At 43.9% G+C, this 26,674-nt stretch overlaps 1 protein-coding gene and 1 long non-coding RNA gene across 2 annotated transcripts in view; one reads left to right on the forward strand and one right to left on the reverse strand.

Annotated features, from left to right (window-relative positions):
• Nucleotides 1-4,869: 4,869 nt before the first annotated feature.
• The window catches only part of LOC117515186 (stonustoxin subunit alpha-like), a 33,892-nt gene continuing 12,087 nt past the window's right edge, over nt 4,870-26,674 (reverse strand). The window contains exons 2-3 of the mRNA XM_034175657.1: nt 11,579-13,057; nt 4,870-6,139 (exon numbers count right to left, since the gene is read on the reverse strand). Coding sequence (XP_034031548.1) covers nt 5,598-6,139; nt 11,579-13,057 — 2,021 coding nt within the window. The 3' untranslated portion in view covers nt 4,870-5,597. The remainder of the gene's footprint in view (nt 6,140-11,578; nt 13,058-26,674) is intronic.
• On the forward strand, nt 9,997-22,111 carry LOC117515187. Its single transcript, XR_004562099.1, has 4 exons — nt 9,997-10,009; nt 11,411-11,415; nt 20,900-20,904; nt 21,965-22,111. It is a non-coding gene; the product is annotated as an uncharacterized LOC117515187 (long non-coding RNA).

Raw genomic sequence — 26,674 nt, forward strand, 5'->3', positions numbered from 1 at the left:
GATTGATAAATTCGGCATTTCATCATAAAAGACGTAGGAAGCGATCAGAGCGCCGCGGCTAAACGAGCTGCTAACTGATGCATTCACTGGGCGTCTGTCATTTCAAAGCGTCATGGAATATTGCCTTGTTTCTGCTTAAAACTGACTTTAGAATGATTTAAGAGGTTTTACTTTGTCATCTTATGGTTAATAATCACATTAATCCATTTCATTGGTTTGGGTGAAGAGACTGTGCTTCAGATGTGCTGCTGTGGTCCAAAATGACGCATGTGCCGTGGAGGCAGGGTGGACCAATTTTTAGGGGCAGACCATTCGGTCTGTGACAGCGGCACTGAGAGGAGGAAGATAGCCTCTCATAGTTCGGACAGTAGGAACTGAGTGCAGCCATCAGGAGGTCACAAGGTGGTCATCAGTCATGGTTTATCTGTATTTTGACTTGATGGTTTTTATGTGTGAAATGGCAGACTCACACAAATATGATGATCCAAAAAGTGCAGTCAAATTCTGTGCAGTTTATCTGTTGTTGTTGTGTTTTTCTTTCTGCATTAGATTCCAGAATTGGACATTTATATCAGGTGTTGCTCTGGATTTGAGCTCAGTGTCATTTCTCAATGTGAGGATCTCATTCTCAATAGCAGAGTGATGCAGGTTGAAGAGTGATGTCACTTTGGACGTTACACAGTCCACATCGTCTATATTTTCCCCAAATGGAAAACAGAAAACTGACAACAGGCTCAATAGATGCAAAGTCAGTAAAGCGCCTGTCAAATTCTGACAAGATACTCTGCACTTGAGCATCATAACGTGCACTATCAAGCCCCGCCTAGTCTTTGTCCTGGTGCTTAGGTTCTGGGTCCATGTGGGCAAAGTTCCACAGGTCACACAGCCTGTTTGATAGCAGGTGTAACTTGCTTTAAACATGTTCACGGAGCTGATCATGTTGCTGATGGGTTTGTCCTTGAGTCTGTCTGTCAGATCGGAAGAAAGACTAAATCCAAGAGCCACTGACTGTCTTCCAGCTGTGCATATTCAGCATGGTCTGAATGTTCCAGAAAATCTTTAATTTTGGTTGACAATTCAGAAAACCATGCGAGAAATTTACCTCTGTGTGCAGCAGCAGATCTGTGTGTTCTGCATCTGTCTCCTCCAGTTGTGCATGGCATAATCGCCTCTGCAGACTCCTGGCCCAAACAGACTACGCAGTGTTCTTCGCAACATCTGTCACATCTTAAAGGTACCTATTGTAGATCATCTTGAAATGCAGCTTCAAATTCCCTTTCTTAAGTAAAGCCACATTTGCATTGCAAATAAGACAGACGGGCTTGGCAGGTGAATAAACAAACTCCCACTCTGAATGAAAATGTTTTTGATTTTTTAGCTTCCACCTTTGTAGTATCCACTCACTCTAGTGTAGCTTCTCTCGACCTTTTGACCTTGTGCATGTGCAGATAGAATAAACCGCGTGAGATTGTTTTTTTCATGCGTCCGACTGGAACTCAGCCCACGGTCGACCGACTGGTTGGGCACACTGACTCCGAGGTCTGTCACAGGGCTGTTTGTCTGTTAGAGTTTGGGGTGGTGTGTGCACGCTGAGGGGTGGTGCCAAACCATAATCTCACCTAATTGTGCTGCACAGTAAATTTTGCAGAGTAAAATATACTCTGCCAGGATAACATTTGGTCTCAGTCCAAACAGAGTTACATACACTCCTTGGTAGAGTGAAATCAGCTCTACTGTCTTGTCAAATCACATTTTTCAACTCCAATAAGAGTCAATTCACAGCATGATAGAGTTGATTTAGCACTGTGTAGAGTATATTTAACACTATTTGAACTGGGACCAAATGCTATCCTGGCAGAGTATGTTTTACTCTGCAAAATTTACTGTGTGTTTGCCAACTCATCCTATATACAATATATAGAATCTTATACATAAAGCGGCTAGCGTGTGTGTGTGTGTGTGTGTGTGTGTGTGTGTGTGTGTGTGTGTGTGTGTGTGTGTGTGTGTGTGTGTGTGTGTGTGTGTGTGTGTGTGTGTGTGTGTGTCTGTCTGTCCCTGTGTGTGTGTGTGTGTGTGTGTGTGTGTGTGTGTGTGTGTCTGTCTGTCTGTCTGTCTGTCCCTGTGTGTGTCTGTCTGTCTGTCCCTGTGTGTGTGTGTGTCTGTGTGTGTGTGTGTCTCTGTCCCTGTGTGTGTGTGTGTCTCTGTCCCTGTGTGTGTGTGTGTCTGTCTGTCCATGTGTGTGTGTGTGTGTCTGTCTGTCCCTGTGTGTGTCTGTCTGTCCCTGTATGTGTGTGTGTGTCTGTCTGTCCCTGTGTGTGTGTGTGTCTGTCTGTCACTGTGTGTGTCTGTCTGTCTGTCTGTCTGTCTGTCTGTCCCTGTGTGTGTGTGTGTGTCTGTCCCTGTGTGTGTGTGTGTCTGTCTGTCTGTCCCTGTGTGTGTGTGTGTGTGTGTGTGTCTGTCTGTCTGTCCCTGTGTGTGTCTGTCTGTCTGTCTGTCCCTGTGTGTGTGTGTGTCTCTGTCCCTGTGTGTGTGTGTGTGTGTGTCTCTGTCCCTGTGTGTGTCTGTCTGTCTGCCTGTCTGTCCCTGTGTGTGTGTGTGTGTCTCTGTCCCTGTGTGTGTGTGTGTGTGTGTCTGTGTGTCTGTGTGTCTGTCCCTGTGTGTGTGTGTGTGTGTCTCTGTCCCTGTGTGTGTCTGTCTGTCTGCCTGTCTGTCCCTGTGTGTGTGTGTCTGTGTGTCTGTCCCTGTGTGTGTGTGTGTGTCTGTCTGTCTGTCCCTGTGTGTGTGTGTCTGTCTGTCCCTGTGTGTGTGTGTGTGTCTGTCTGTCTGTCTGTCCCTGTGTGTGTGTCTGTGTGTCTGTGTGTCTGTCCCTGTGTGTGTGTGTGTCTGTCTGTCTGTCCCTGTGTGTGTGTGTCTGTCTGTCCCTGTGTGTGTGTGTGTCTGTCTGTCTGTCCCTGTGTGTGTGTGTCTGTCTGTCCCTGTATGTGTGTGTGTGTGTGTGTGTGTCTGTGTGTGTGTGTCTGTCCCTGTATGTGTGTGTGTGTGTGTGTGTGTGTGTCTGTGTGTGTGTGTCTGTCTGTCCCTGTGTGTCTGTGTGTGTGTCTGTCTGTCCCTGTGTGTGTGTGTGTGTGTGTGTGTGTCTGTGTGTGTGTCTGTCTGTCCCTGTGTGTCTGTGTGTGTGTGTGTGTGTGTGTGTGTCTGTGTGTGTCTGTGTGTCTGTCTGTCCCTGTGTGTCTGTGTGTGTGTCTGTCTGTCCCTGTGTGTCTGTCTGTCCCTGTGTGTGTGTGTGTCTATCTGTCCCTGTGTGTCTGTGTGTGTGTCTGTCTGTCCCTGTGTGTCTGTGTGTGTGTCTGTCCCTGTGTGTGTGTGTCTGTCTGTCCCTGTGTGTCTGTGTGTGTCTGTCTGTCCCTGTGTGTCTGTCTGTCCCTGTGTGTGTGTGTGTCTATCTGTCCCCGTGTGTCTGTGTGTGTGTCTATCTGTCCCTGTGTGTCTGTGTGTGTGTGTCTGTCCCTGTGTGTGTGTGTCTGCACACTACAGTGTATACGTGTGGGTAAAGACGTGGAGTGTGTGTGTGACCGTCTGTGACCTGGGAAGGTCAAATGAAACCCAAACACTGACAACCTGAGCTAACAGGCTAACAGGCTAACCTCAGGTCCAGTGTTTATTAAGTCGTAGGTTTTTTTTTTCATCATGACCGTTTGCTTTGGTGTGGCCATTAAAAATTATGACCTGCTTATTTGATCAGTAATCATGGATTAACAATCTGACATCACCAATAGCTGGTATGAATGCTAACACGGTTAGCATCCAAAATGACGATAATGCCATAATTTCACTTGATGCAAATTTGTTGCACACACACACGTCTTCGATCATTCATGTTGAGAATTAACCCCACAACAAGCCATGTTGGGCAGCATGGTGGATTAGTGGTTAGCACTGTTGCCTTACAGCAAGTAGGCCGTGGGTTTGATTCCCACCTGTGGCCTTTCTGTGTGGGGTTTGAATGTTCTCCCCGGTTTCCTCCGGTGCTCCGGCTTCCTCCCACATCCAAAGACATGCAGGTTGGATGGATTAGAACTTGTCCAGGTCTCCCTTGTAGACGAAATCTTGATCTCATTGGTACTAACCTGGTTAAATAAAGATTATTACATATATTCATAAAAAGAGTCTTTAAACAAAGATCCAGCAACCTCTGATCGACCACAGCGTCAACATACAAGCAATATGTGAGCTGTCAAAGCGGCCGCGCCCTGAACGTGCTGAGATCAGTGGTACTGGACAGTAACTGTTGTTTTCCCTTAAAACACGGCAGCAGCCGCGGTCAGCATCCGTCTCCTTTAACCAGTTCAGGACCAACATAGTACATTCACTACCTTTATTTTTGTTTTTATTTTTTGCAGTGTGCATTCTAACCCATGTAACAAGTATTTCTGCTCTTATGTCACTGAAAAACCTGAATATAGTTCCTGTTATTTACTACTACTACTGTTTTTAATCATCACTAATTCTTCAAATTGTCAGCTGAAAATTGTTCATGTGATAAAATGTCACAAAAATGCGACACTCCTGATAGAAAAACGTCTCTTTTTTTTTTTTCTCTTCCATATGAAAGTTGACACTGTTGGTGTCGTCTGCAGCACAACAAACAAAAAATTAATTACATGCCAGTAAAATGACATTTAGCCAAAATCTGATCCAGGCCAGAAAAAAAAACAAAACAGGACTTCAAGAGAATAAGGAGCACTTCCCTGCTCAAACAAACAAACAAATAAACAAATAAACAAACATGTTCATTGTTTTTATTGATCACAGAAATGTTACATTTTTTCTGTTTTCATCAACACTCATTTAATTGAAAGTTAAGTTTTGTTCTGATTAAACTAAAACCTGATTTTCCCAGCGATAAATGAAAAATAATCATTTATAATGTGAACAACATTCAGAGGTGATTAAATGTTGATAATTCAGTGATTAGGTGATAATTGATTACAAGTCTGCAATAACGGTTACAGTTTCACAATAATGACGACTTCTGAAAACACGACGACTCCTGATTAATGTTGTTATTCTGCTGCACAGAGTTTGTGGAGACGTGGCAGAAAATCGTGAGCTGGATTCAGGGACAACGTCAGTCACACCTCAACAAATGAAGACGAACTCCTAGGTTTTTTTTGGAGGGGGACAGACATGTTGAGGAGTTCTGCAGGTGTTCGTGGTCCTTCGGGTGATGTTGGTTCTCCTCTGACCAATGCTGTAACCGTCTCCATCCACTCCCAGGTCACCCTCAGGTTCTCAGCCATGACCTCATTCATCATTCTGACTGAAGGTTCCAGTAACACAACTGAACACCTGACTCTGGGTGACCTCTATGACCTCTCACACAAAGTTAAACTGAATCAAAGGAAGGTCAATGGTTGTAGACACCACAGATTCTCTTCTGACTCACAATTTCCAAATCAACTTCTAAATCATCACTACAGATTCAAATCAAATTAAAATCATCCTCAACTCTTCCTGAAGTTCAGACTATGACTGCAGCCAACGTCCAGATGGAGCACAGACTGGACGCCTGAGACCATCAGACCAAATCAATGAGGCTACAGCAGCTTCACGTAGCAGCCTTTGGTCCAGATCTTGAAGGCTGCGAAAAGTGGTTCAGTGATTTCCGCCGTGAACGTGTGAAGGGCAGCGACACTGCTGCCTGAGACACGATAATAAGTCAGAGTGTGGCTGAAACAATCCAGAAACACACCAAGACGCTTGAAGCCGTCATTTGGAATAGGAACTTCCTTTGTCTCCGTATCATGCTCTAAATAGAGGATGACGTTCTTTTCCTTTGTCTTGTGACCTAAACTCCACGACAAATCATTAAGTCCCAGATAAGAAGAGGTCTTAGTATCTCGTTCGATTGCTCGGTATGTGACAGCGACGCCGATGTCCTCCCGATACCTGTTACCCCATTCGACCTCCCAGTACCAGCGGCCGATCAGCGGCTCCCTGCATAGGACCTGAGGCAGCACGAACCTGTCTGGACCATCAGGGTACGACTGCAGCTCCGCATGTGTCACCTTTTTGTTGTCATCAGAAAGAGTCAGGTAATTGCTGACGGTGTTTGGGTCCAGCGTGAGATCACAGGCATCTGAAGGAAAACACAGACTCCGTCACTGTCAGTAAGTCTCTCAACGTTAAGGCAAATCATCAGGAAAAACACAATTCTGCTTCCATTCTGTGCAAACAGTGTTAACAGGTCAACAGGAAACTCTCCACATGACAACATATTTTAGAGAACTGTGTCTGTCAACGTCTCCACGGGGACAGACGGGGATTCGGTTTCTCACATCATCAGGAACGTTGTTAACATTCCAAAAACTTTCTCCTACTAAACTAAAACAGGACACGTTTTCCTCCTGTCAGACTGCAGTTCATCAAAACTCTAATTCCTCACGTGCCTCAGACACGGACACATTCCACGTCCACAACATGTCTCATGTCCTGTAAGTGTTGGACGGAGTTTCTGTAATATGATTAATGTCTACTAAGTCATGTTGAATACCAACAAACAACAACAACATAACGCTCTGCTAACATGTTATTAGTCGGCTGTTGTTTGCGTTTTAGCATGTTTGCTAAATCCTGGCGGTGGCACGTTAACAGATTGCCGTCATTGTATGATGATGCCTTACGTTGTTGTTTAGGACACACACTTACCGTTTGGAACAGACTTATTTTGAAGGATGAGAGTTAACATTTCTACTTTGTTTTTGAAGATGTTCATATGGTGTAAACAGCTATAAGGATTTGTTTAAATGTTGTATGCATTCCTTTTTATACTCACTCTCTACTTTTGTTGGTTTTATTGGAAAATGTGAAATTAAGTCACTTAAAAATGCAGGTAAAGTTGGTGCTTTAACTAATTTGGAGCTAAATCACTTTTACTTTTCAGACATAAACTTGCTCATTAAGCATGCATTATTAGCTACGAATCGGACCTATTACTCTGATTTGATCAACAAAAACAAGCATAACTCAAAGTTCTTGTTCCACACGGTGGCAACACTTATTCATGGACAACCACCTATAGTTTGCTCTCCTTTTACAGCACAAGATTTCCCGGATTACTTTGGGAAGAAAATAGAAGACATCAGGTTAAACATATCCCAGCATGCCTTAATCCAGCCACTACACCCTGCTATTGAGGTGGGCGCCACTACTGAGGTATTACCTAGATTTACAGAATTTGATAGTATCTCACTAAGCATGCTAACAAAACTCGTAATGTCAACAAAAAGCACAACCTGTTTATTTGATCCTATACCAACAGAACTGTTTAAGGACCTGTGGTCCACTCTTGGGCCGACTGTGCTGGAAATTATTAATTTTTCTTTAACTTCTGGATCTGTTCCTAAATGTTTCAAATCTGCAGTGATTAAACCATTACTTAAAGGACATGTCTCGTGGTTTTTAACGTCCCAGTTAGCAACACAACATCAACGTATTCATGATTGTAAGTCTCTCTGTGCACATGTGCTCATAATTAGTGGTCTCATGTTTTTATTGCTCTCCCTGAGTTAGTTAACAGGTGCATTTCCATAAAACGTCTCACTCGGCAGTTCTCCGCATGCGACGTACTTTTTAGCAAAACAGAAACATCTCAATGGCTGACAAACAGAGGGAAACAAAGCATCTGAGCTTTTATTTGAAAGTGATGCTCAAATTTACAGGAGACGACACACTTCACCCTGAAACTCTTAACTTTTTCAGATTCTGTCAGATTTTGGATCCTAAAGTGTCGTGATGCTGCCGTTTGTGTCACAGGATGCTGGTTTCCTGCTGCTGTGATCATGGACGTGTCTGGACAAGCATATGTATGTCTCATATTGTAAAAAACTCAGAAGATGCTATTTTCAGGAGATAATGGATTCTCGATCTAACGTGACACAATCGTGACAGAATGTGAGCTGAAGGCAGAGCTGCGATCAGAACCTAAGAGCAAGTGGACCTGGACATTATTCTCTGGCCGGCCATCCGGACCTGAGGACTAATGGAACTTGAAAATGATCTCTGGCTGTCCATCGGAGCGAGGACTAGTGGACCTGTTCCTCGGCTGGCGATTGCAATTGTGAGTGCGTGAGGGCTTCTTTTTGTTGTGGACTTATTTGGAAATCTTTACACTAGGGTGAGTGGAATGTTAATTTATTATTATTATTTTTTTATCTTTTGCTTTGTGTTCCTTCCAATGGAGCTTTTAATCAAAGCCAAAAAATTTTTTACTTTGAGAGAGTGTGGATGAGGTGTGTGTGTGTGTGTGTGTGTGTGTGTGTGTGTGTGTGTGTGTGTGTGTGTGTGTGTGTGTGTGTGTGTGTGTGTGTGTGTGTGTGTGTGTGTGTGTGTACCAATTTACACAGACTTCTGGCTGGATTTGAACAATATACCAGCAGTATTAAGCTTGTAGACTCTGTCAGATGTAATAAAATTGTCAATCTTTGTAAATGGACTGCATTTATATAGCACTTTTCCATCTGCATCAGACGCTCAAAGCGCTTTACAAATAATGCCTCACATTCACCCCGATGTCAGGCTGCTGCCATGCAAGGTGCCTGGGAGCAACTAGGAGATTAAAGAACTTGCCCAAGGGCCCTGAGTGACTTTCCGGTGAGGCTGGGATTTGAACCGAGGATCCTCTGGTCTGAAGCCCAACGCTTAACCACTTGACCATCACCTCCGCATATACAACACATATTAGTGTTTTTTTAACAGTCTGAGTTTGTGACTAATGGTCGTGCAGGTGCACTAAACCTTCTCAGGGCTGCAGCTTTTACCGTGGCTGCATCAGAATTAACAGTTATCACTTAAAAACGAGTCGTCATAACACAACATCACACTTATGTCGACTCTGGAATTAATCTGTGCCTCAGTTTGTTCGTTCGTTAGCAGCTACATTCCATTGAAGTGCACGCTGGGACGCTTCTAGTAGTGACGTCACTTGTTGGAAACACCCACGTACTCACAAGTACTTTGTTTTCAGACGTCTCCGTAGCTGTTTGCTGTGAATGTCGTATACTTTGAAACCCATCACAGATGTGCACAAAGTAATTCCGGTGGATCATCGGATGGTCACTAACAGCCTAAATCTAAATTATGATTTTAGTGCAACATGTCCTTTAAGAAATCTAATGTTGACCCTAGTGTATTGAAAAATTATCAAATCTATCATTTTGCTCTAAAATTATGGAAAAGGTGGTGTCACAGCAGCTCGTGGACTATCTTAGGAATATCTCTTTGAGTGACTGCAGTCTGCCTTTATAAAATATCATTCCACAGAGACGACTCTCACTAAAGTGGTGAACACTCAGTTATACTTGACGATAACTGCTGGTAAGCTCATACACATAAAGTTCTTAGAGGATTGACTTGCATTAGTCAAAAGCTGGATGTCTATTAATTTCTTACTCTTAAAGTCAGACAAGACTGAAATGATGGTTCTTGGTCCAGTGAGACATCAACATCAATTTGACCAACTAACACTTAACCTGGGCTCATGTGTCATACATCACACTGACAAAGTGAGGAACCTTGGGGTGATTTTTGATCCTACATTGTCCTTTGACCTCCACATTAGAAATATTACTAGGACTGCTTTCTTCTGCCTGTGGAATATAGTGAAGATTTGTCCCATCCTGTCTATGGCTGATGCTGAGACCCTGATTCATGCAGTTCAAATATCTTTTTTGTTATTATTATTAATGTGTTTTTTCTTGATGGTGAAACTAGAGCTGCAGTGCTTCTTAACAGGCCCCCGATTGTCTTCCTGTATTCAGTAAGATCGGTGGAAACAGGAGGCACCTGAGCTCAGTTTTGAGCTTCATTGCAAAGGCTGTGAATACTTATGTACATGTGATTTCTTAGTTTTTATTTGCAATAAATTTGCAAAAAAACAAAACAAAAACTTTTTCACATTGTCATTATGGGGTATTGTGTGCAGAATTTGGAGGGGAAAAAATTAATTTCTGTTGTGAAAGTGTTGTGACACGGACCCACAACAGGGGGCGTTAATGAACGGACAATGGATAAGCCAAAAAGTAACAATTTAATGTTGTGAATCGCACAACGAAGTACAGACAATAACAATATGGTGGAATGTCAATTATACACAAGGTGACGTGTGGGCAGGCTCGACGATAGAAGACGTCTGGCGAGAGAAGAGCCGGATCCCACACAGCTTCCACCACCAACGGAGCTGAGGAACACCGGAGCCGCCAAGCCCTGCGCCCCAGGTGGCCGCTGTCTTCAGCAGTCAGACCCGGTACTGCTGGCACAGAACAGAGACAGTACTGATGAGTGTGAGTTCACACACTCAGTAATCCCACAGTCTGTACACAGTTAGGAGGGAGAACCTCCACCTCCAATCACACACTCGAGCAGCTCCCGAGATAACCACTTATCTGGGTGGGGTGGGAGGCGAAGCCGTCGCAGTCCACACCAAACGCCAACTCAGCAGACAGGGTATCCGTCCCAGGAAAACGGCTGCAAAAAGAGATCAGACTAATACTCGAATTAAGGTTCAGCAGAGAAAATTACCTGAATGGTAGCTGATTTCCCGGCGGGGAGGTGGAGTTGCAGTCCGGCCTTTATGGTGGTGGTGATGTGTAGTGGATGAGTGACAGCTGGTACGGATGATGAGTGACAGCTGTCACTCCTGGTCGCTCCGACGCCCTCTCGTGCTTGAAGCCCGCACTTCAAGCAGGGCGCCATCTTGTGGTGGTGGGCCAGCAGTACCTCATCTTCAGCGGCCCACACAACGAATTTCCTCTAATTTGGAATAAGGCTTAACATAGTAAAATGTGGAAAAAGTGAAGTGCTGTGAATTCTTTGTGGATGCTCTGTAAATTTAACAGACATTGGGTGATGATGTAATCAAGGCGTCCCGCAGTGTGTAACAAAGTAATAAGAAAACAATCAGGGGGCCACCATGTTGAGCTAATCTGTTTCATCCATTTAATCTAAACAGTTTACTGTCAGTAATATATAGAAATGTTACTCAGAGGTTACATCGTCCTGACGATGGATGATGGAGCACAGAGGCATCCCCAGGGTCTAAAAGGACCCATATTCAGTCAGCCTACCCAACGTGTGGAAGACGTTTCATTAGCCTGTGGAGCTAATGTTCTCAGTGCCGCGGCACTCCAAATAAGTTCCCCGTTTTTATGAATGAGCCAAAAAGGCAGATGTATTTTTAATGCGTGGACACTCACAGCAGATGAGTGGAAAAACTACATACTTCCACTCCAGAGGAACCATGTCAATCAGCAACTGGACACAAGACAGTCAACATGACTGGTGTCTGGTTCCAAGTGACTTTTCAGAATGCTGCAGATTTGGAATCCAACAATGGAGACAAAGATGTGGAAAGTCTATGTATTAATGTATTTAGTGTTATTGGGAACGGTGCCATTAGAAAAGTCCTAAAAGGAGGCTGGGATTTTAACAAGTGATGTGTTGAGATTGAATCTGTTTTTGTTTTTCAAAGTATTTTAAATGAACTAAAAACACCAGCAACAACACCACCAAAGGTACTTACACCACAGGAGGGCACTTCTGTCGGTTGTTTTCTCAGCAGGAGGCTGTTCAGGCTTTGAAGTGTCCTCGGTGATCAGAATGCCGTTGTGGTAGTAGTAGATACTTGCTCCTTGGTACTTGTCATTGGTCAGAGCCGCTATGAGAAAACAAAACCTGCTGTTCTTACGACGTTTGGAAAGATCTTGGAAATCTTGTGCTTTTTCTCTCATTCTGGTTAACACTTGGTCTGAGAAGAACCACTGGTCCTGACCGCATGGACTGACATCCACTGCACTTCCTAATTTCAGTGAAGCTGCGTAGTTGGCCAAAGCTTTAATGTAGGGATCTTCACATTCCACAGAGGTAAAGACAAAGCAGAAGGCGTCTTCCACCCCTGGTGCCAGAACACATCGATCCAGTTCAGACTCATCTGAGACCATCTGTATTCCGTCCATCATCTCCACACAGGATCTAATGACATTGATCTCTCTTTCCATGCACTCCATCCACCTGTTGAGCTTCTCGTTGTTGAATGGTGACGAGTGTCTGTCTTCAAAGAGTTGTTCCAACTCACTTTCCTCTGTCATGCCCACCTTAATGGACTGACTTTTCTTTGTGATGTTTTGTTGGAGTGCAGATGTGTATTCATTACACAGCTGTTGGAAATTTATCAACTTTTTCTGAATCTGTGGAAGATGTTGGACCACTCTGTCATCCAGAGAAGCATTGCATCTCATTTTCAGTTGATTCACGTCTTCAAAAGCATTCTCTGCTTTTCCCGCTAATCCAACGCTGATCTTTCTCACCACCTCAGGAGCCTGGAAATGTAAAGTCTTCAGGGGCATCAGCCAGACCATCGCTGGAACAGTATTCTCTCCATCTGGTCCCAGCAGCTTTGGAAGATCCATGTAGGTCTTTACAGCGTCAACGAAGGTCGAAGGGTTAACATCAAGGACAAAGTCACCAAAGAACTTGCAGGAGAATTTATCAGTCAGGGCTTTTTCTTTGTCCGTCAGTTTGATATCAACTTTCCCTTCAATTTGAAATGATGGAATTTTCTTTATCACGGCTTCCATGTGGCCCTGTATGTCCTGAACGCTGCTGTCCTCAGACTTTTCACTGTCAAACACAAAGAAAGCTTGTGCCCCATAAACGATGCCTGAGACTACATGTGTCGCCAAACTCTGCTCAATCTGACCTATTTGTTCCTTATTCTTGGCGTCCAGAGGAGCCAGAAACATTTGTTTGAACTTGGTGGTAGCTTTGTACTGAAGCGTGACTCTGCTCTGATGATGGGAATGTTTCATATCATTCAGGTACTTGGCAGATCCTCCAACTTCAATCAATCCGCCGAGGAAACTGACCTTCAGAGAAGCATCGACATCAAGGAGAGTTGACTTTTCTGCAGTGGAATCAGATGTAGAAACTGCAAATGAGCTGCTGGGCTGAGGCCTCTCAGCTGTGTTCTCCTGTCGAGTTTTAGCATCCCACAAGGTGACACCTACAAAGACAAGAAACATCACAAACCTCTTACAACAAGAAGACCAACGACTCAAGAACTGGTCTTGAATTTGCAAATATAGAGTTTAGATGGTAAAACACAAAAACCTGTTTATGGAGGAGGACAGACGTTTGTGGCAACATCATTTCTGAGTCAAGGACAAGTTGAGAAAATTTTGTTGGGGAGTCATATCTTCAGAAATTTATTTTATTACAAGATGTTTTGTCTCTTTGTAACACTGTCGCACGATGAGATTTTTTCCAATTTAAATTCAATTTTTCAATTTATTTTCATTTAGAAAGCACCAAATCACAACAGAGTTGCCTCAAGGCGTTTCACACAAGCAAGGTCTAACCTTACCAACCCCCAGAGCAGCAGTGGTAAGGAAAAACTCCCTCTGAGGAAGAAACCTCAAGCAGACCAGACTCAAAGGGGTGACCCTCTGCTTGGGCCATGATACAGACATAAATTACAAAAACAATTCACAAAACAAATATACAGGAAATGCTGTTGGTGCCCAGGACAGGAGGGTCGCCAACACAAATACCACACCCATCTCTGGATGGAGCTGCACCTTAAACAGAGAGAAAAAACAGAATCAGGCATCAGAAAGACAAGAAATACAGTATAATCTGCCAGCATTAAACAACAAGAAAAACAGGGTGATCGCCGGCCATTAGCCCTAAACTTCACTAAAAGACCCAGAATTTAGGTAAAGTTGAAGCCGCGGCATGCTCCGTTTACTAGTAAAATGAATTAAAAGAGTGAAAAGCATAGAACTATACTACACCAGTATGCTAGCCATACGAAAGGAAAAATAAGTGTGACCCACAGACTTCTTATTCACGTTAGGGACACAAAGTAGTCCTGCACCCTGAGAACACAAAACCCGGGCCGGTACGTAAGGTTTAATTAGGACAGCTAGGTAGGGAGGTGCCAGTCCATGAAAAATTTTATAGGTTAGTAGCAGAACCTTAAAACCTGAGCTCACTGGGACAAGAAGCCAGTGAAGAGACACCAAAATGGGTGTAATATGGTCAAACTTTCTGCTTTGTGTCAAGAGTCTTTGAACCAATTGGAGAGCCCTAATGCTGGACTGTGGTAAACCAGAAAATAGAACATTGCAATAGTCCAATCTAGAAGAGATAAACGCATGGATCAGGGTCTCAGCATCAGCCATAGACAGGATGGGACGAATGTTCGCTATATTTTGCAGGTGGAAGAAAGCAGTCCTAGTAATATTTCTAATGTTTACATCAAAGGACAATGTAGGACCAAAAACTACCCCAAGGTTCCTCACTTTGTCAGTGTGATGTGTATGATACACGAGCCTAAGCTAAGCATTAACTGGTCAAATTCATGCCGATGTCTCACTGGACCAAGAACCATCATTTCAGTCTTATCAGAGTTTAAAAGTAGGATATTTCTCGACATCAAACTTCTCACTGATGCAAGGCAATCTTCTAAGGATTTTATGTGAATGAGATTACCAGAGGTTATCGGCATGTGTAACTGAGTATCATCAGCGTAGCAGTGAAAGGTAATCCCAAAGCGCCGCAATATGTGCCCAAGCGGTGCTATATAAAGGGAGAAAAGCAGGGGGCCTAAGACGGATCCCTGTGGATCCCCAAATTTCATGTCACTAAGGCTAGAGGTAGTGTTACTGTACAAAACACAGTGAGAGCGACTGGTCAATTATGACGTCAACCATGCAAGGGCACTCCCAGTAATCCCAAAATGATTTTCCAGCCTATCAAGTAGAATATGAGATTGAAGAACTGAACTGATGTGCGTCACATTTTCTGTTTAAAAAAACAAACGTACTGTAAAATCCGAATTGTGACACAGGGCCGGCCTGCCTCTGGTTTAACTTTCTAATCTGCGGTACCATAACAGGAACCACACAGTAAGTTAAGGGAAGTTGCATCGACAGCTTTCTGAGAAGCAGGCTGAGCCAGTTGACAGAAGTTCAGCAGCAGGACGCACACCACAGTCTGCAGGACATCAACATTCCTGCCCCAGAGGAGGAAGAACAAGGAGCAGGAGCGCAACCTGAGCCCAACCCATCACGGCCACCAGCAGGGAAGAAGATCCAGGGGCAAAGGGCATTAGTTAAGTGGACAAAGGCACGCGATAAGACACTGTGGAAGGAGGTCAATACTGATCTCTGTAACATCTTGGAAGGGATCAGATGGGAGTGCAAAGGAAGATCCATGGGCAGGCAATCAAAGACCTCTCTCCAGGGCTGCTGAGAAGGGGAGCCAGTGGCTGTGGATGAAGAGAAAAGACTCTGTCTGGGCCTTCAAGTGAGTTGATGGCATCTAGGGAGTGAACCTGGGATGCTGGGATTCACTGCTGAACCCTCTGGAGGTGTTGAGGATCTATTAGCAAAACACCTGAGAAGGAGGGCGCCCAACCCCAAAGATGCCATCACCCAATTGACCACCTCACAGAGTCTCAACGGTGCCCTAAATATATACATTTTTTTTTTTTTGAGATATGGCAACATCTAGTCCTACACAATAGATCAGAAGCAGGTCCACATGGAAAAGCAGCAGGTTTGTGAAAACGGTGCATCTTGCTGTAGTGACGACTGTTAGCATTCTGCTTTGGAAAGCACCTCCAAACATCCACCCACCCCCTGTGTTTAACTAAAGTTGGTTCAATGCTGTGTTGTGAGCCAAGAAATTCTGGCAAACCATCTGACGCCTCAAGAGGCGTAAGCAACTCTCCACCGGCACTATCTACGGTGCGGGTGGGGAGCTGTTGACCCTGACTGGCGATGTTGTCGGGCGGTGGAAGGAATACTTCGAGGATCTCCTCAATCCCATCGTCATGTTTTCCAAAGAGGAAGCAGAGACTGGGGACTCAGAGGCAGACTCATCCATCACCGAGGCCGAAGTCACCGAGGTGGTTAGAAAGCTCCTCGGTGCCAAGGCTCCTAGGGTGGATGAAATCCGTCCTGAGTACCTTAAATCTCTGGATGTTGTGGGACTGTCTTGGTTGACACGCCTCTGCAACATCGCGTGGCGGTCGGGGACAGTGCCTCTGGATTGGCAGACTGGGGTGGTGGTCCCTCTGTTTAAGTAGGGGAACCGGAGGGTGTGTTCCAACTAGAGGGGGATCACACTCCTCAGCCTCCCTGCTAAGGTCTATTCCAGAGTACTGGAGAGGAGAATTCGACCGATAGCTAAACCTCAGATTCAGGAGGAGCAGTGTGGTTTTTGTCCTGGTCGCGGTACACTGGACCAGCTCTACACACTCCATTGGGTGCTCGAGGGTTCATGGGAGTTCACCCAACCAGTCCACATGTGCTTTGTGGATCTGGACAAGGCGTTCGACCGTGTCCCTTGGGGCACCCTGTGAGGGGTGGTCTGAGAGTACGGGGTCCGGGGTTCTTTGCTAATCGCTATCCGGTCCCTGTACGACCGCAACAGGAGCTTGGTCCGCATTGCCGGTAGTAAGTCAAACCTGTTTCCAGTGCCCTTTGCCCTTTGTCACCGGTTCTGTTCATTATCTTTATGGACAGAATTTCTAGGTGCAGCCAGGGTGTAGAAAATGGATGGATGGATGGTTCAATGCCCACCCGAACATAAATTACGTCAACTCTGCTGCTTTACACGTGTGCCTGATAAATGAATAATACAGCAGTTTAATCCATATGGCTTCTTCTTGCATGAAGTGAGGTGAAGGTATCACACAATGAAACGTCTGAAATCCTGGTGAATCATTTAAATATTTACCAAAAAAAAAAACCCAACATTGTTTTAGCCACTGGAAGCTAAGAGCTAATTAGTGTTTTTGTTACAAGTGTAAACTTCTTCTTTCAGCCACTGAAAAAAAACGATCATTTACACTCTGTAGTCACGGTGTTAAAGTGCCTGATCAGCTCTCTGCTGCTCACTGGTTAAAGTTACTGTATGCAAGTTATTGAACATGGCAGCAAATGCTATATCCATCCAAATATAATGTGTTTTTAACATTTTAATAATTACTTATGACTAATATTACTCAGACTGCAGGCTTACTTGTAGTTCCTAGGGTTTGTAAGAGTAGAATGGGAGGCAGAGCCTTCAGCTTTCAGGCTCCTCTCCTGTGGAACCAGCTCCCAATTCAGATCAGGCAGACAGACACCCTCTCTACTTTTAAGATTAGGCTTAAAACTTTCCTTTTTGCTAAAGCTTATAGTTAGGGCTGGATCAGGTGACCCTGAACCATCCCTTAGTTATGCTGCTATAGACGTAGACTGCTGGGGGGTTCCCATGATGCACTGTTTCTTTCTCTTTTTGCTCTGTATGCACCACTCTGCATTTAATCATTAGTGATCGATCTCTGCTCCCCTCCACAGCATGTCTTTTTCCTGGTTCTCTCCCTCAGCCCCAACCAGTCCCAGCAGAAGACTGCCCCTCCCTGAGCCTGGTTCTGCTGGAGGTTTCTTCCTGTTAAAAGGGAGTTTTTCCTTCCCACTGTAGCCAAGTGCTTGCTCACAGGGGGTCGTTTTGATCGTTGGGGTTTTACATCATTATTGTATGGCTTTGCCTTACAATATAAAGCGCCTTGGGGCAACTGTTTGTTGTGATTTGGCGCTATATAAAAAAATTGATTGATTGAATATACAACCAGAGTTGCCAACTCTCACGTATCTGGCGTGACAGTCACACTTTCAACATCAATCTCACGCTCTCACGCACAAGCAAGAAATGTCACGCCAAAATAAAAATTTCTCCAGTTTATTTTCTGTTGATGGCTATATTAGACCAGGCCAGACCACAGCGCGTTGTTTTTTAATGAAAGGAGTTTAAGGTGCACAACTGAAACAGCTGCTGACAGCGTTCTGACTGCAGTATTCTCTGATCGCTGATGTGCTGAAAACCTGCCACCTGATACCTCAGCTGTGCGTGAAGAGTTCAGAGAGAGTTCGAGCAAATGGTTCAGAGCTTATGGTTCTGAGTCGGCCACTGATGCATGATAGAAAATTTTGTATGACAAGCTAAGCCCATAAAAAGCCTAACTTTGGGCCCCTTGCCACTGGAGACAGAGCTTCATCAGTCTAATTGTGTGTTGAGACAGTCAGCTACAGACTTCAACTAGTTGAAAACTAGTTCAGTGGTGTCCAAACTATTCCAGAAAGGGCCGAGAGGGTGCAGGTTTTCTTTGCAGCCACTGACTCCAGCAGGTGATTTCATTGATTAACATCCCTTTGAACAGGTGGGATGAGTTCATCATTGAAATCACCTGCTGGAATCAGTGGCTGCAAAGAAAACCTGCACCCTCTCGGCCCTTTCTGGAATAGTTTGGACACCACTGAACTGGGTCATTTAAAGGACATATGATACATTATTTAATGTCCTGGTTAGCAAGTATTCATGATTGTAAGTCTATCTGTGCACATGCTCTGAAAACGTGTGGTTGCTGATGCATTTTATTGATAATTATTACTGACGGAGAAACTGAAGCGTTTTGAACCACTGACTCAATATGAAGCAATTGTGTTGAAATGGTTCAGTGTTTGAAGCATTTGATACAATTAAATATGGCGACATCTGCTAGCCAACCTGTAACATAGCACTTGCATGAAACGATTGATTGATTTTAATTCATATAAAATGTAAACACATGCATAAAATAATACAAAGATATATTAACTAAATACATAAAATACAGGGTAACACAAAAAAGCAATAAATAAATAAATAACTGAAAATAAAAAACTGCTTGTTTCCATTGTGGGCCCACAACATACTCACAGGCAAACATACATTCATACATACATAAAACCCATAACAGTTAATAAAATAAAAAAAAATATACCATTTTATATTTTTTCTCAAGAATAAATAATTTGATTGTTCTCTTGTTGAGCCAATTCTTGGAATGAAAAGTGACTGTTTTAAAAAAGAGGCTTCAATTCACAAATTTTAATTTGACAAGGTGGATCATTAAATAGTTTCGCTCCAGTGTGCTTTTTTTTTTCTTCCCCTGTGTGCATATGAAGAGTTCAGATGCAAAACCCAGTAAATATTTTTATTTTGTTTTATAATGGAGAAAAAGGAAACCATATTTGGAAATGCACAGACTTTGATCAATAAAATGAAAACAGTTTGTTCAAATTCTTTCAGATTTTGCACACTGATGGTCCCATTGACAGCCTCAACTAAAAATTTATGGTTTTGGAGATACTGAGTTTTGCATCTGAACTCTTCATACATAGTAATGGTAAATGCCACACTGGCAGAACCATTTATATGCATAAATGCACATACGAGGTCTGTTAGAAAAGTAACGGACCTTTTTATTTTTTGCAAAAACCATATGGATTTGAATCACGTGTGATTGCATCAGCCAAGCTTGAACCTTCGTGCGCATGCGTGAGTTTTTTCATGCCTGTCAGTTGCGTCATTCGCCTGTGAGCAGGCTTTGTGTGAGCAGTGGTCCACCCCTCTCGTCGGATTTTTATTGCGAATAAATGTCTGAACGATTTGGAGCTTTGTTGCATCAAATTTTTCCAGAAACTGTGAGAGACCTCCAGGTGGACACCATTCGGAAAATTCAGATGGCTTTCAGGGACGATTTTATGGGGATTACACAGATTAAGGAGTGCTCCAGCCGGTTTAAAGACCGCCCACAGCGTCTGAGAGCGTGGCGCACTCCGAGCGCCGATCGACAGGCTGAAACCCAGCTGAAACAACCAGATCATTTCCAACGTGAAGGCTTTGTTGATCCGGGACGTCGCCTGACTTCCACAAAAATGGCAGAAGACGTGGACATCAATACTTTTTCGGCACATTCCACTGTTACAGGAGTTTTTTTCATGGAAAGAGAAGCGGAGGGATGCACCACGGAGCCGCGAATGGTGCGGCAAATGGTGCGACAAAAGCACCTCCGTGTTGGTCTCACAGGACGGCTTTCAGATGGCTTTCGGTGGCTTTTCAGTTGTGTGAGTATCCAAGAAATTGTGCATGAGCTGGACATGCCAGAACATGTCCTTTGAGGCTTCATCACGCCGTTGCTTTGCGCCATGCAGCTCCACCGCGACGCGCGGAATTCCTCCGCTCCTCTTTCCATGACAAAAACTCCTGTAACAGTGAAATGTGCCGTTCATTTCCACACTGGATGCTGTGTTGATCCGGGACGTCATCTGACTTCCACAGGAATTGTGGAAGACGTGGACATCTGCACTTTTTCGGCACATTGAGACAGACGTGCGGGGCGTGAGGCGGGTTCACCGTGGACAGGACGCCAGTCTGTCACAGGGACACAAACAGACAGACAAACGCATTCACACCTACGGACAGTTTAAAGTCTCCAGTCCACCTAACCTGCATGTCTTTAGATGTGGGAGGAAGCCGGAGCACCCGGAGGGAACCCACACAAACACGGGGAGAACACGCAAACTCCACACAAAAAGGCCACAGGTGGGAATCAAACCCATGGCCTTCTTGCTGTGAGACAAGAGTGCTAACCACTAATCCACCAAGTTTGTGTCATATTTAACTTTAAATTGAACTCTTCAAGTTGTGGCTCTTACAACAGAAAAAATATTACAAATCTCAAATTATTTTATTTAATTTTATTCTACTTCACTTCAAAAAAATTTCCAGGCGCCTCTACACTGTCATGTAAAATTAATCTTTATTCACAGATTAGCTTTTGAAAACAGGTGTGTTACCTTTTTCAAATATAAAACTACTGTCAGGATTCATGGCATGGAACGAACAGTATGCTGGACACAATATTCAGACTCAGACTCAGGAGGTTGAGTATTTAAATAAAGGCTTTATATAGAAAAACAGGCACAGGTTCAGTAAACAGGTGATCAGTCAACGTGGCAAAGGTAATCAGGAGATGTGAGGCAGAGGCAAGGTCAAAAACAAGTTGTGTCCAGAGGCATGGAGAAACAAGGTTGTCAGAGCTGAGGCAAAATCTGGATCCAAAGAAATGAGCAAGGTTCAAAAACACAGTGAGTCCAAAATCAAGAGGCAGAGGTAAAAAAAAAAAAGAAGGTCAAAGACAGAGAGAAGAGCAGACGGTCTAGGACTAAAGCCCTGATCCTACCAAATAATGAAGGATGAATAATGACCCACGCATCATGTTTTTTATTTGCTACGAGAGGGTTTATTCAACTATCATGGGAGAATAGTGGCTTTGAGTGGCTCTTAGAGGCAGAATATTCAGTTAACGAGGCTCATCTCTGAGCATGGCGCTAATTTCAAGATGTTTAGCAACAACCATGCGGCAGTTTGTGTAAGATTTACTACGAGGACTAACGAGGATTTTAGAGGCATGTGTGAGGTGCTTACAAGGCTACTTTAAGCCCGTTATCCTAGCGCCCAGCAGCTACCAGGAGGTAAGAGGCTGTTTAATCGCACCTGCTCTGTGCTCCGGATGCTGTATATAAAATAATTATTTTGTAGCGGATTAATCATTTTCTGACAAACCTTGGATGCTGAAAACACCTCTAATCACTTCTGGAATCACAGAGGACTGTTTCATCTGGATGCTTTTTTCTTCTCTCTCCTGCTCCATGAGGAAAGTCATTTGGAACAGTTTAAGGTAACTAATTTTTAATGTTTTTATAGCTTGACAAAACAGTTCCATGTTCATTCCTAGCTGTAAAAGTATGTCTATGATAGATTTGGTGGTGGGGGTGTCCCACCACCAAATCTGGGGGTGTCCCACTCCATTTGCCGGTGGATCTTGGACTTCCTCACAGAATGCTCTCAGAGGGTGAGAGTTGGCCCTTACATCTCTTCGGCCATTAGCCTCAGCACCGGCTCCCCTCAGGGCTGCGTGCTGAGTCTTTTGCTCTACACCCTCTACACCTATGACTGCACCCCCTCTCACTTCAGCAACAATATCATTAAGTTTGCTGATGACACTACTGTGGTGGGACTCATTTCTGGTGAGGATGAATCCGCCTATAGAGAGGAGGTGCAGCGGTTGTTGGTCTGGTGTAGGGAGAACAATTTGATCCTCAACACCTCAAAGACAAAGGAGATGGTGGTGGACTATAGAAGGAGGAAAACAGTCATGCAGTCACTGGTCATCGATGGGGCCTGTGTGGAGCAGGTCTCTGAATTTCGTTTTCTTCGCGTGTATTTGAGAGATGACCTGACTTGGAGCAAATACTGTGCACAAATACTATGGCTACCATCAAGAAGGCACAGCAGAGATTCTATTTCCTGAGGGTTCTCAGGAATAACCATCTGCCACAGAGACTGCTGGTGTCCTTCTATTGCTGCTCCATAGAGAGCATTTTGACCTACTGTCTGTGTGTGTGGTTTTCCAGCTGCACAGTCACAGACAGGAAAGCTCTCCAGAGGGTCGTCACCACAGCCCAGAAGATCACTGGTTGTCTCTTGCCTTCATTAGAGGAACTGTATACAAGTTGTTGTCTCAGGAAGGCAAGACTATAATCAGAGACCCCTCCCATCCTGGACACTATTTGTTTGAATTATTGCCATCAGGCAGATGATACAGGACACTTAAGACCAGAACAAACAGACTTAAAAATAGCTTTGTGGGAAGAGCTGTTTGTGCACTGAATGCTGCTGGACCTGCCATTTTATGATTGTGATTGAGTGTTTTAACTAGGTTTTATGTAGAATTTTTAGGGTTATTTATTATTCTATTTATTTATTTTAAATGTGCTTTTAAGAGATTGTTTTTAATTTCATTGTCATGCACAGTATTTTTTTCTGGTGTCATGTACAATGATAATAATAAATTCTGTTATTCTATCTATTTAATATCTTGTTAATGGATCAGAAGCTCCGCTGTTTGTGTGCACTGAGGCAGTGACTTGCGCTCAAAACGAGCATTTACACAAAACACCAGCTCACAAAAGAGTGATTTTGCAGTCAATAATGGACGAACACAAAGTTAAAAGTTTGGATCAAGGTGTCAAAGTGGCTGTGTGTTTAAATCCATGGAAGAAATAATGCCAGTGAAGCCGCGAGTAGGAGCGCAGAGCTGTCCAGCAACACAGAACGAGAGCATGCAAAAGATTTTGGAGACATAACACAAAGTTATAAACTGGATCACAGTCACTGTAACCAGTGGAAGAAATAAAGAAATAATTTTTTTTTTTTTTGGAAGTGATCCACAGTAGCAGCAGTGGCCTTAAATAATTAAAGCAGCCACCTTATTGTGCTGTTTTGTTTTGTTTTTGGAAGTGATCCACACTTGAAAGGGACTAAGTGTGGGAGTGCTGGAGGATTGTGTTGTGTGGGCCGCTGAAGAGGAGGTACTGCTGGCCCACCACCACCAGATGGCACCCTGCTTGGAGTGCGGGCTTCAAGCACGAGAGGGCGCCGGAGCCACTGGGAGTGACAGCTGTCACATCATCTCATCACCATCACCATAAAGGCCGGACTGCAACTCCACCTCCTCGCCGACAAATCAGCTACCATTCAGCGACGGCTTCGCCTCACACCCCAAACCAGATAAGTGGTGAAACAGGAGCTACACGAGTGTGTGATTGGAGGTGGAGGTTCTCCCTCCTAACTAAACACTGACTGTGGGATTACTGAGTGTGCGACCTCACACTCATCAGGACTGTCTCTGTTCTCTGCCAGCAGTACCAGGTCTGACTGCTGAAGACAGCGGCCACCTGGGGCGCAGGGCTTGGCGGCTCCGGTGTTCTTCAGCTCCGTTGGTGGGTGGAAGCTGTGTGTCTTCTATCGTCGAGCCTGCCCACACGTCACCTGGTGTATGATTGACAGTCCACCATATTGTTATTGTCTGTACTTCATTGTGCGATTCACAACATTAAATTGTTACTTTTGGCTTATCCATTGTCCGTTCATTGTGGGTCCGTGTCACGACACTTTCACAACAGATTGGACCAAACCCATCCCTAAACGTGCACCAACATTGCGTTACATGGCGCTACATGGATCATATGTGGCTTGACGTGGATCATATGCGGCTTGACATGGATCATATGCAGCGACACGAGCCACTCAAGGCTGGACGGGGCTCAAATGACAGGTCGGTCGTGGCTCACTAGAGGCTGATACCTGGCACATGTGAGGTACAGAAAGGCACATAGAGGTGCCTTAGTAGTGCATACGTGATGGCTTAAAAAGTGTATCATTCTTCAAATAATCACTGACACACCCATGTGTGGCTCATTATTCATGGCTTATTATTCGGAGGGACCAAGGCTTAACAATCCAATCCACTGTATTTATATAGCACATTTAAACAACAGAACAGTTTCCAAAGTGCTGCACATAAAAATGATTATACAACTATACAAAACAATAAACCCACTCAGATACTAATAAATAAATAAACATAAAAACAATAAAACAATAAATAAATAAAACACTGGGCCAAAGACAACAGAGGACCATACAACTCATGCAGAGCTAAAAGCCAGAGAATAAAAGTGGGTCTTCAGACGAGACTTAAAACACTCCATTGTGGGGGCTGTTCGAACGTGGAGAGGCAGAGCGTTCCAGAGTCTGGGCCCAGCCACAGAGAAGGCCCTGTTCCCCCTGGTCTTAAGTCTCATCCTAGGCACTACAAGCTGGAGCTGGCCCTCAGACCTCAGAGCACGTGCTGGGGAGTAAATTTGGAGGAGGTCTACAATATATTGTGGGGCCAGTCCATTTAAAACTTTAAAAACAAATAATAAAATTTTAAAATCAATTCTAAAATTAACATGGAGCCAGTGCAAAGACGCAAGAATGGGTGTAATATGTTCATGTTTTTTGCTCCCAGTTAAGAGGCGTGCAGCAGCGTTCTGGACTAACTGCAATCTGTGAAGTGTATTTTGATTAATTCCATAAAAAAGTGAATTGCAGTAGTCCAGGCGTGAAGAAATAAAAGCATGCATGACGCGCTCCAAGTCAGAAAAGGATAAAATTGATTTAATTTTGGTTAAAAGATGAAGCTGATAAAAGCTGGATTTAACAACTGCATTGACCTGCCTGTCCAGTTTAAGATCAGAGTCCATAATGACGCCAAGGTTGGTGGCTGTGGGCTTCATGTGTTGACTGAGAGGGCCCAGGTCTAATCGAGCTGTGGAACCAACACTGGGCCCAAACACAATCACCTTGGTTTTGTTCTCATTTAAGCTAAGAAAATTTTGAGCCAACCAAGCCTTGACGTCTTCCAGGCACACAAGCAAGGGTGTCAGGGGGCTGCTAGAGTTCTTCTTAATAGGCAAATAAATTTGAGTATCATCTGCATAAAGATGATAAGATATGCCGTGTTTTCTAAACACCTGACCTAACGGGAGAAGGTATAGGGTGAAGAGAATAGGCCCAAGAATAGAACCCTGGGGGACTCCACAGTTCAAAGGAACAGAAGACGAGGTGGACTCCCCCAGCCTGACAGTAACTGAACGGCCTGTAAGGTAAGAATGGAACCAGTCCAAGGCTGTCCCCCTGACACCCACACAGTTCTCAAGAAGAGATAAAAGAGTTGCATGGTCAACTGTGTCGAAGGCAGCAGTCAAGTCTAAAAGCACCAGAATGGCGGAATCACCAGAATCAGTGATTAAAAACAGGTCATTAAAAACCTTTAAAAGTGCAGACTCCGTGCCGTGAAATAATTTATAACCTGACTGAAAACTGTCTAAAATGTTGTTCATTTCTAAAAACTCTTGTAGTTGTACAAGAACAGCTTTTTCCAAAATCTTTGAAATAAAAGGAAGCTTAGATATGGGCCTATAATTAGAGATAACAGAGTTATCAAGACTCGCTTTCTTTAAAAGAGGCTCAACTACAGCCTGCTTACAAAATGCAGGAACTTTTCCTGACATAAGGCTGCTGTTGACCAAAACAACATCAGGGCCGATAGTTCCCCAGACCTCTTTATAGAGTCGTGGGGGGATACAGTCTGAGGGACAAAATGAAGGTTTGAGATTTTTAACAATATTTGATAAATCTGAAAATAACACAGGTTCAAACCGGTCTAACACAGCAGAACAGGTGTGAGCCATGATTGAACTGGCCGAAGTGACAGTCATCCCAGCCCTAATACGGGCAACCTTATCACAAAAGAAATTTAAAAAGTGATTACAAACAACTTGAGTTGCTTCCAAAGTGGTGGATTGGCCAGGGTTTAACAAAGATCCAATAGTTTTAAAAAGCACACGAGATTTGTCCCAGTTATCAGAAATTAGATTGGAAAAGTATTTTGCCTTTTCAGACCTGACCATATTTTGGAATTTTCTCCAACTTTTTTTAAGAATTTGATAGGAGACGGTCAGTCTATCTTTCTTCCATTTGCACTCTGCCCTCCTACACTCACGTCTGGCCTGTCACACAGTTTCATTCAACCAGGGCTCCTGCCTGGGTTTAGGGCGCATAGGTTTGAGTGGAGCAATAGTGTTCATAATGGTATTGCATGCCAAAAGAAAAGTAGATGTAATTTGTTCAGCAAAACGAGGCTGGAATGCAGACAAAGTCCAAATGAACTGGCAAAGAACAGAGAAACATGCAAGGCTTAAATAACAGTGTAATTAAGGAAAGTGAAAACAGGTGTGTGAGAAAGTTCAGGAAGGAGACAAAGCTGAGGCAAGCAGGAGCAAGAGAGTGCAGTAAAACAAACACTAAGCAAAAAGAAATAGAGGCATGGAAGAAAGAGACAAATATGAAGCAA

This window comes from Thalassophryne amazonica, chromosome 8 (assembly GCF_902500255.1).
Source record: "Thalassophryne amazonica chromosome 8, fThaAma1.1, whole genome shotgun sequence".
NCBI classification, from domain to species: Eukaryota; Metazoa; Chordata; class Actinopteri; order Batrachoidiformes; family Batrachoididae; genus Thalassophryne; species Thalassophryne amazonica.